Source organism: Geotrypetes seraphini, chromosome 13, assembly GCF_902459505.1.
Source record: "Geotrypetes seraphini chromosome 13, aGeoSer1.1, whole genome shotgun sequence".
NCBI classification, from domain to species: domain Eukaryota; kingdom Metazoa; phylum Chordata; class Amphibia; order Gymnophiona; family Dermophiidae; genus Geotrypetes; species Geotrypetes seraphini.
The window spans coordinates 57,784,937-57,795,901 of record NC_047096.1 but is presented as its reverse complement, the minus strand read 5'-3'; the positions used below and the strand labels follow the sequence as shown (position 1 = coordinate 57,795,901).

At 47.1% G+C, this 10,965-nt stretch overlaps 1 protein-coding gene across 1 annotated transcript in view; it reads right to left on the bottom strand.

Annotated features, from left to right (window-relative positions):
• Nucleotides 1-4,626: 4,626 nt before the first annotated feature.
• PDK2 (pyruvate dehydrogenase kinase 2) overlaps nucleotides 4,627-10,965 on the bottom strand; it is a 28,099-nt gene continuing 21,760 nt past the window's right edge. The window contains exons 10-11 of the mRNA XM_033917548.1: nucleotides 9,677-9,790; nucleotides 4,627-7,241 (exon numbers count right to left, since the gene is read on the bottom strand). Coding sequence (XP_033773439.1) covers nucleotides 7,101-7,241; nucleotides 9,677-9,790 — 255 coding nt within the window. The 3' untranslated portion in view covers nucleotides 4,627-7,100. The remainder of the gene's footprint in view (nucleotides 7,242-9,676; nucleotides 9,791-10,965) is intronic.

Sequence of the window (10,965 nt, the reverse complement as noted above, 5' to 3'; positions counted from 1 at the left end):
GATGGCTGACTTCGCCGCGGGAGATACATCCTGTAGGCAATCAGCTGGTGTGGACAACTCCTCGTCGCCAATGTGTCATGGCACACCTGAAATCTCACGGGGCACACAGTTTGCGATACCCTGCTCTAAAAAGAGGACATGTCCGGGTTTTTCTGGTAATCTTAAGCATATCTGGCTTTTTGGAGTGGAGTCATTGCCTAATGTAGTGTCTCTCAAACCTTCTCAAGCCGGGGCACACTAATGGTCGTGGCCACGGCTTGAGGCACCCAGAGGTGCAAGGACGTCACTATGATGACATCACGCATATGCAGAGGCCCTGAGATTGGCCCTGAGACGCCAGCAGGGAAGAGGGCCGGAGAGGAGAGGCACTGGCACCAGCCGATTGCCTACAGCAGTGTTTCTCAACTACTTCAAGCTAAGTACCCCAACCACAGACCTCTCTAGGCCCACCCAAGCTCTGCCCCAGATCCCATCCCCTTTACTAATTGCAATGCAATTTTTTCCATTCATTTTTCATATACACAGCAGATATAAATTCTCAAAACTGACACATTTCAATCATTATATTGAAAATAAAATCATTTTACCTACAAGGCTCTGCAGGCTGCTGTAATTAGCTTTAAAGGTGAGACCATGAGGCCAGGGGGGAAGTCGGAGGACGCTAGAGAGAAGGGGGAAACATGCAGGCCTTTCGCGAATCGGGCAGCAGTCTCCCCACCCCCCCCCCGCCCCCTCAGGTGCTGTGAGCATTCATGAGACTTTTATTTTCTCTCTTCCTCCTCCAACATACCAAAAACTTGCACTAGCCAGTTCTCAAAAGACTGCATTGATCTATCTGGAAAGAGACCTGCGGCTCATGATTGCCCATGTCTTCAACATGAGCAGACAGCTGTGATGAAAGGCCTAGAAAAGATGAAATAGTTACTGTATAATGGAAAGTACTGCTAGCAGAACGAGTGATCATATCACCTTTGCACAGATTTGGGAAAGTACATCTAGACAGACAAGCTCTGAATGAGAGCCAGACCGGTGTATGGCCAGCTTTATGAGCCTTACAGCGACACATAGCTAACTGGAAGATATGCAGCTGGCATTTTGGAGAGAGCGGGTCTAAGGACAGATGGAGCTGGTACTTGTCATGGACGCTATGGCTTCCCAGTATCTCCCCAAGGTGGCTCAGAATGCATTGCCTCCCCTTTATGTAAATAGATTTGTGCATATTCAAGAGGGAAGTCTCTGAAAATCTGACAGGTTTGTAGCTTCTGAAGACTGTCTGGGGTGCCTGCATCAGAAGAAAGAAGGGAAAACTAAGATACATTAATATTTCTGTGGTATCAAGAGTGAACACAAGGGGGCGTAAAGATGCCGCTGAAGTTGTGGAAGTGAACGCTGATCACTGTGGAGAAGGAGGAACAGAAAGGGGGCGTAAACCCCACTGTGGAGGAACAAGACCACAGTGTCAGCCAATAACAGCCACCAGCAAAAACTACAGCAGCATGCTCTTCTTAGAGAACTTGATTGGCAAAAGAAACAAAATGGTTTTACCTCCTGAATGCTGCTTAATTCTGGGAGAGAAATGAGTGCTTAAAGATTTCAGAAGCCCCTCAGAAGCCATTGTTCTCACTGTTATGAACCTTAGTATCTTAGGGGTGGGGAGAGCAGAGTATGAACACCCTATACATACATTATTCTTAGTCACGCAGAAGCATGAATAGAGCACAGACAGCTGAATGAGGGATCTTCAAAGTTCCAGGCAGATGGAGTTCTGACACCCGAAAGGACAGATACAGCACAGACAGCTGAAGGGCAGACTCAGGAAGAGATTTTCAAGTACTGGAGGCTAAAATAAGGGATTATGCAGCCTGAGCACAAGTCCAATTTGCCTCTGCAGTAACTAAGGTTAATAATAAAGCAACTCTGAGAAATATAAAAATATGTATAAGCTAGCCCCCACTCACTGTACTACCTCACAGCTAGGAAAAGGCTTTGGGTGTAGACTTGCGACTTGCACTGGATTTTCCAGTTCATTAAATGATGCAGGGGGGAGAATGCTGGCTGTCCTCACCCAGGAGTTAATTAGCTACAAAGTTCAACTGAATATCGCCATTAATGCTGAGTCTCTGCGCCATTTCCAGGAGCGCCCTCCCCTCAGCCAATCAGATCCTGGAACACAGTGCACGGTGGCTGGAAGTTAGCTTTATTGCAGGGGTGTTATTGAGAAGATGTCAGCACATAACTCCTTTGAGGTCATCCATGCACAGAGCTGCTTCTTGCCAGGAACCGAGTACATTTGTAGGCCCCAGGTGTTTGCTGAGCAGGCTGGCAAAGGCCAGTGTTTGCCAAAGTGCAATCGTTGGCATCGCAACTCAAGGTTACCCCAGAGCAGGCATCTGTTGTCAATCTGAATCCTTGACGCACAAAGCAGGGCCTAGCCACTTCCAATGTGAGGCTGCCCTTGGCTGAGAGCAAATTGCCAGGGCAGGATTAACCCCTAGCTGCTCGCTAGGTTGTAAATACATTTAAAAACTCCCACAAACTGGGCCTTGTGTGGCTCTGACTGCGAAGAAAAAAAACAGCAGAAAAGAGGCAGTGTGTATGGGAACTGGGGTCTCCCCCCCAATTCTTTCTGCCAATAGCTGTCTTACCATGGAAAAAAATCGGTCATGGGAGCCATTAAATTAGCTTGAGAGAGCCCCTCCTAACCATTTGGGCCCGGCGCATGCTTGGTTTGGCCTCTGCCTTAATTTTGCCCTGCTCGCAGCCTCATCTCCCTCTTTTCAGACCCACAATGCACTGTCCCTCCTCAGACTAGGCTCTCCAGAATTAGTCGTAAGAGTTCACCTCTCCCCTACTGGGCCCGGTTCCAGGATTGCTGGCACACGGCTCTCATTGGAGAAGTTATAGTCTTCTTCCCTTTTAAGGACAGAATGCGTCAGACAGAATCATGTTAATGTTTGTGCTCTAAAAACAAGGAGATAAATAACCGTTCCAGAAGACGAGAGCCCAGGAGGCGAGTCGGGGGGGTCTGTGGGAGCCTAAGACAGGCGCAGTTTAATCATTGCAATGCAAACCTCAAAACCCTGCGTTAAAGCAGCAAAAATACAACCTTCAAAACCATTTGGTCCAACATTGTAGAACAAATACCAACAGAAAACAGGACTTGCTGCTAATGTCTGTTCATGCTTTCCTGGAATTTTGTGACCCAGTGTGGGATGTTAAAAATGTGTCTGACTAGTTGGTCTGCCTGTTACACTTGCAGTGATCGTAAGGAGCTCAAGATAATGTTTATGGAATTTGTAAACCACATAGCCAATATGCGGTATATACATTTTTAAATAAAACCTCCCCACCCTATGACTTTCCTATGCAAAAACAGTCACACTGTCCTCCCAAATCCCTCTGAGTGGAAATGTCTGGTTTTTACCAAACCTCTGTTTTAAAGAGTAAGTGGGCTGGGGTATAGCCCCACCCCCACTGGTCAGGCAGGGAGGAAGTCCGTGTATGTGCAGAGTTCCTGCCCAATGCGATTTGAAGAGGCTTTTCAAAACCTTGGCAACGTGCCAGGTTTTGAAAATCCGGACGTCTGGTAACCCTAGCTATGGCATGTGTCCTTTTATGTAAATTAAGGCTGTGAAGTTTCAAAAGCCTCTTTTATGTAGGAAAAACTGTCAGGGGAGCCCCAAGGGAGGCGTTAGGGAGGAGCTCAGGGTAGCTGCCCTGGGCCCCACAGATCCAGGGGGCCCTGTGATCCAAACTTCTTTATTAAACACCTAAATTTTCCTTTTCAGAGGGGCCCCGACATGGCAGCCGTTCTCACAAACTGCCGGCGGCTGCCCCAAAGCTTTCCCCCTGCGGCGATCTGCCCTGTCAGAAACGGGAAGTTGCAGTAGAGGGAAAACTTCAGGGCAGCTGCCGGCAGTTTGTGAGAACAGCTGCCGTGTTGGGGCCCCTCTTATCTCCTAACATAGAACTATCTTTTTACCTCTTTGGAGCTATCCGAACACATGCAGGGCGCTTCAACAACTCAGCTCTGAAACCTTCTGTTCTGCTGGACTATTCTCCTGCTTTCCAATTTCTCATCCTCATCTGCTAAAGCAACAAGATGGAATTAAGAAGTCTGAGCTCATGGGAACAAACCTCTGAGGAAAACTGCTAAACGTGAATAAATCTATTATATTTGTGCAATAATAAATATTTCGGAAAAGACATAAGTGTGTGTGTCGGTGTGCCCAAGGTTTAGCTTTCTGGTAGATTCAGTGTATGTCTGGGACAGCTCACTAAACAAGACAGAAATTCAGTCTCTGAATAGTAATTGATTATATAATTCCAGAAATCAAACGGTACTTACTTTTCCCTCAAGTATTTGGGACCATCTCCTTTAAGAGGTTTCAGTCCTCTCTGTTTGGGCTGCAATTTTGGAGATGGTGCTAAATCCATTTAGATACAGCAGGTACGTCCGTCCCCTGTCCCTAGAGGGCTTATAGTCTACATTTATACCTGAGGCTATGGAGGGTCACAAGGAGCCACAGTGGGATTTCAGCTAGGCCTCCATAGCCAAGTTCATCTCGCCACGTCTCCAGAAGGCTGTGCTGATTTCAATTGATTCACTTAAACCTGTTTTGATCTTTTTTTTTTTTTTTATTATTTTGATTTCAGGTTCCAATTCAAATCTGAGCTCAAGGCAAATTCCATTCAGAGACATAAGTTATTGCCCTGCCCTTGTGAACTTACAAGCTAAGCACTGGAGGGTGATGTGAGTTGCCCAAGATCACAAGGAGCAGTGGGTGGGAGAAGCAGATTCTGAACCTTGGCCTCCCTGGTCCTCGGCCTCTTGCTCAAACCACTGGCAGAGAAAACAAACACACGTACCCATAGATAGTGGAATGGAGTGGCCACCATCTGGCTGCTTCATGTGTCATCAGCAGCTACAGGACAGGGACACTGAGTGGTTTATCCAGCCCCTCCTACCTAAAAGGTGTTCCTGCACCCAGAATCACTAGAACTGCCCTTAGTACAGCAAAATGCAGACTGTCCAGTGAGCATGCATGGGAGCCCTTCCTTGAAGAGTCAGCTAGTCTAGGGCGTGTCTGTGTGTCTTGCCAAAGAACAGCTATTTGAACATTTACTTCTCCTGGCAAAACTCGCCACCCAGCTATTAAGAGAAAAGCCAGCATGCCACCATATTCACGTCATGGAATACAGACATTACGATTGGTGACACCCTGATAAAGCACCCGAGAGTTCCCTGCCATGTTCACCATTCCTGAACTAGTAACCTCCAAGGTGTCAGCTCACCAGAAACCATTAGGGTGTAACAAGTTCAAAACAAAATTAAGAACTACCTCTAGGCCTAACTGCTGCCCATGCTGGAAGAATAAAAGCACTGCAAACTGCTCTGGCGAAAAGTCTGCCGCTTCTTGAAAACCAGCATTAAAAATGTTTTTAAAAGACACACGGTTCTGAAAAATGTTTCCATATTTTCTTTCATAAAAGCACCACATCAAAACCAAGTTGTATAATGCCCCCCCAGGTGTCCTAGCAGATGCATCCTGCTCTCTGAGAAATACTTGCGATTTTAGGAGTATCCAGAGGTTAGTTTTTGGTTTTCCTTGAAGCTGGAATGTCTTTGGGTGCCGAGTTGCTGTCGGTAGGGAGCAGTACAGGGCTTTGTTTGTCTGATGTGCCAGAGGTAGTTTCAGGGAACCTACCCTGTTTTGCTTCCGATCAGGACCCTGACTCTTTATTGAAGGGAGTTCTCCTCTAGCCTCAACTCACTATACCATGAACTCCAGGCCAGTTAAGAAATCTCTCCCATCAAGGTCAGATGCCCAGGGCCTAGGGGTGATAGGGAAGGAGAGGACTGAAAGAGAAAGAAGGGCCTAGCAAGGAAAGAGCCAGGAAAAAATCTCGAGCCTGGTTTAACACTAGCTCTTCCACGGGCAGAGAAGGAGACATCCCTTTGTCAGAGGTATTGCTTGGGGGGGGGGGGGGTGCAAGGGGAGCAGTTGCCCCCCACCAAACAGATTTTGAAGAAAATGGTGCCTATGTGGATTGGCCTTTCAGCCTTGCAAATGGGTGTTCATGTCTACATGACCCATTGTTTTGGAGATTCCCACTGATGGGAGAAAGCTTAAGCAGCCCTTTTAAAGTTTGAAATATTTAGGGCGTACATTGCACTGTTAATTTCTCTCTCCCCCTTTCTCTACAGCTACTGGCCTAGCACACAGTATCCCCTCCCATACACTCCCCCATTCACTCTCTATCACTCTATTCATCCTAAAAGAGGTTGAACAGAGACCTCTATGACCACTGGAACAATTTCATTCAGCCCAGGTTTTCAAACTCCCAATCCAAAGCATGATGGAGGTTTAGAGCCTCACTATCAGTGGGACTACAAATCCCAGAATGCTTGTAGTGAAAGGAGTTCCTGGAATCATCTGGTCCCCTACACAAACAGAAATTCTGTACAGAGGCATGAAGCCATGTGCACAGACATCTAGAGAACCTCATTTTCTCATGATAGACTGTCAGTTCCTTAAAATAACTCAGGTTCTCAGGCACTGATTGGTCTGTATTTTAATCACATACCCTGAGGTTAAACCTCCAGCACACACACTCTCATATCCTCACTCTCATTTCTACATATATCCTGCTCCTGACAAAGTGTCTGGACTCTGCACTCAGGGGGTTCCTGCAGGGCTCCTTTCTGATCTTAGCGTGAGTTTCTCCCATCTGACTATTGCCAGTCTGGCACACACACACACCTGGGCCTTCGAAAGGACTGGCAACTGCAATGACCACAAACAGAAGCTAAGAAAAAAGTGATTAACCAGCTCAGAACATGTCTTCCCCTGGCACCTTCTCTCATGGCAGAGGCTCTGGTCACAGCCATGTCAAGTCAATGCTGTGCAGGTCAGGACCTTGCTATCCCATCAGCTGGCCAGAATGTTCCGTGCTCATGTGACTGGCATCTTCCTAGGTCAACAGGAGAATTCCAGTCCACACTCATCTTTTTATGGGTGCTGGTGGGATTTGCCCTGCCATGTTCGGGATTCTATCTCAGACTGAGCTGAACTTGGTGGAGGTGAGGCGATTCCTGCCTAGCTGATCCGATAGGTGGACAGGTTCTTGGGTTCTGTGCTGGGAACACACCAGTCATCTGCCTCCTGAGTGGGCTGGTAATGCTTCCAGGCCGACTTGTTATACACTGGGAGACGTTCCACCGAGTCTGTCGACAGAGCCTTGAAGGAAAAAAAATAAAAGGCCGAGTTAGCATAAGACCCGCCTCCTGAAGGACCAGAGGCACAGGCTCAGTTATTTATCCCAAGGCCGCAGTCCTGTTAGTCCTGGGGACCAGAACAATCCCACTTCAAGGCCCTCTGCAAAGAGCAGCCCTATGTCTCCTATGTCTATGTTTCTTTCCAAATTCCAGCCTAGGTCTCCCTCAAAAGTCACACCATCATCTCCTCTCAGGCCTTCAACCCAACCCAGATCCTCACTAGTCCCACCTCCATATTTAACCTGGAAGAAAGCAATGCTTTAGAAAAGGTACACGAGGAAACCCCGGCCTTAGGAAATGCCAAGTGGAAACTGAAGCCATAAAAATACTTTGTCCCTTCCCCATGTGCAGGCCAGGAACGAGACTGAGATATAATCGCCATTCAAGATAGCAAATACATAAACAATTCTGTTTGTGGTATCTTCTACAGTTAAATGGCATTATAAGTCTTTGCTAACCACTTCCTTACTGTGTCTCACTATCCTGAGACTAGATTGCACCAGTCTTGACCTGAATGCCTTGTAAAACAAAACTACTAAGTTGTGACTATTATGCACTGTGAAATCAGGCTGGTCCCCTTCCAACCCAAAATTCCAGACCCAATACATCTGATGTCTCTCCTCAGACATGGGGATCAGCAGCATGGGATGGTGCTATTATTTGGATTTTTGCCAGGTACTTGGACCCAGATTGGCCACTGTGGAAACAGGATACTGGGCTAGATCAGAGGTAGGCAATGCCGGTCCTCGAGAGCCAGAGCCAGGTCAGGTTTCCCAGGATATCCACAATAAATATGCATGAGATAGATTTGCATCTCAAGGGCGAAGTGCATGCATATCCATCTCATACATATGCATTGTGGATATCCTGAAAACCTGACCTGGCTCTGGCTCTCGTGGACCGGAATTATCTACCCCTGCCCTAAATGATGCTTTATTCGTATTTTTGTGGGGGCTTGAGCTGAAAACATTTTCTAGTGGCAGATTTTACTATGCCACTGTGTAAAATAGCATAGATGTTGTTGGGGAAAGGTGCCGAACATGTAAACCTACAAGTTTCACAATATACTAGGACAGGGGTAGGTAATTCCGGTCCTCGAGAGCCAGAGCCAGGTCAGGTTTTCAGGATATCCACAATAAGTATGCATGAGATAGATTTGCAGCTCAAGGGCGAAGTGCATGCAAATCCATCTCATCCATATTCATTGTGGATAGCCTGAAAACCTGACCTGCCGCTGGGCTAGATGAACCATTAGTCTGACACAGTATAGCTATTCTGTTCTCGGCTGTACAAACTCTTGACGATGTTGAGAAGGGCAGAGGAGTCTAGTTTTCCAGCTACAAATGAACTTAATCTGTGTTTTCTACAAGGCATCTCCTGCCTCTTAGGGTGCAACTGAGCCTCTTCTCCCCATGACATCATCAGACTTTATCGATTAAGATCTGTTATAAGATCTGGTATTGCCCACAATCAAATGCAGCTAAAGCATGGGTTGTGCCAACAGAGGGTGATACACGCTTTCTGACATTCTCACCAATGTTTCACATCCAATTACTAGGGTTTTTTTTAAACACTAAAACTACAAGAAGGGTCACTGAAGCAGGCCCTCACTAGCCAAGCTTTTTACCATTTGCAAACGGCGACGCATCTCAGCTGTTGGCACATTTCTATAACCTTTACAAGTTGAAGGCCACAGCCAAGAATGAGTGCGGCAGAATTTTGGAGATCTGTAAACTTTTTTCTGTTGTGAATGCAATTAGGGGTTAATGCATCTGAGGCCAGAAGCACTGCTTTGTACATTACTCCTGGGGGAATTCTGCAAGGTTCTGCACTCTTGTTTGTAATTTTAATCTGTACAGAAATCTCCCATTTCTAAGGGCTGCCATCTTCCCCCCCCACCACACAGGCATGAAATACCTCTCCACCACAATAGTTTCCTATTCGCCTTCCTGTAGAATTTCACAGACGCACCTCATCCATCTTTTTCCAGCCCCCACCCCCTTCACACATACCATCCATCTTTCCAATTCCTTACACCTTTGTTCCAGCCCCCACATGCCCCATCCACCCTTTTTTAGCACCCCCCCCCCAACACCATCTATATTTTTTCCAAGCCCTCCTTGTTCCAGGGCTGCAAGATAAGTAGTTGCACATCAGGCCATTTTCCATTCCTCTGCTGTCCCAGGCCTGACTGTCCACGCGCCTCTGTACAGCCACGCAGCTTAAAGGAACTGCCAGGGACCAAGGAAGCAGAGGAGGAGACAGCCTGACCTGTGGCTGTACAGCAACAACTCTTCCCGGATTGGAGCAGTGAGCTCACAAGGAGTCCTGAAGTAACTAGGCCAGACTGCACAGAACTCCCCCAGGAGAGAAAGTTAAGGGTTAAGCTATGCCCACCTTTAGATAAATGACAGCATCTGTTCCAAAGCCCTCCATGGAATACAGCTGCAAGTCCCCCTGGAAGTACTTGGCATAGAGACGTGAGATGGGCAAGCCGTAGCCAAAGCCAGCCTAAATGGGTCAGAAGAGGTACAGGAGTTATTGACGGGCAGGTGGAGATACATACATTCAGTATGCAATATTGTTTAGCCATGATGGAGATTCTCTGTAGACTGCAGGACAGAACCGAGCAAGCAAGTGGGCGCGTCATCCTGAGGGCGCCGACACGGGCTCTCTGCGCTCAGAAGGTTTTTCCTGCACAGCTGCTACCTCGTGAGATCTTCTCAGCCTTTCAAAGACTTAAACGCACGGGGGTGGAGCAGGTGCAAAGGTATGCGGGTCCCATTTATCCTGCTGCCAATGAAGTTCACCCCTTACAGGTCTGCAATTTTGCTTTCTCCGTCAGCGAGCAGGATGAATCAGCCACACACATGGGAAGTGCCCACAGCTGAAGGTTAGACCACAAGAGCACTGTACAGATCAACTGAAGAAGCTCCAAAGAACTAAGTTCCTTGGTCGTACAAGGTGAAAGGATGCCGCTTAACAAGGCTCGACTGGAAGCAAATGAAGGTGAGTCACTAATGAAGCTAGAGCATTGACCTGGTCAGTTTTATCCCAATCCATTCTTGGCACCCCTGCTAGACACAATGCCAGTCAGTTTGACAGTGTTTCTATTAGGGGCATTTTCGAAACCCTAAGACATCCAAAAATGGCATTAATCGGCACTTGGACATTTTTTCTCACCAAAACACCCAAGTGCTGGACGTTCAAAGCCGACTTTCTGGACATCTTGCTAGGCTTCTTAGCGGCTATGCGTCCAAATTTCAAGGGGACATATTGGAGGCATGTTATGGGCCTGCTTAGCACTTGGATGTCTTGTGGTGACAATCAAACTTTTCCCCAGACGTCCTGAGTTAGATCCATTTTAAAAGCATCGAAGTGTCAAAAATGAACCCAAACTGACCAAATAACCACTGGAGGGATTAAGTTATGAGTCCCTCCCTCACACATACACACTCCCCCAATGGTCAATGACCCCCTCCAACCACACAAAAATCTGAATGAAACAGTACATACCTATCTCTAGTATAGCATCACACAGGTGGGCTAGTGACCCAGGCCCATAAGCCACTCTAACCACTACATTTATGGTGGAAAGGGTGAGCTCACAAAAACCCTATTCTACTTCCATATAGGTGCCACTTGCAACCATAAGGGCTATTGGGGTGGTAGACAGGTGGGTATAG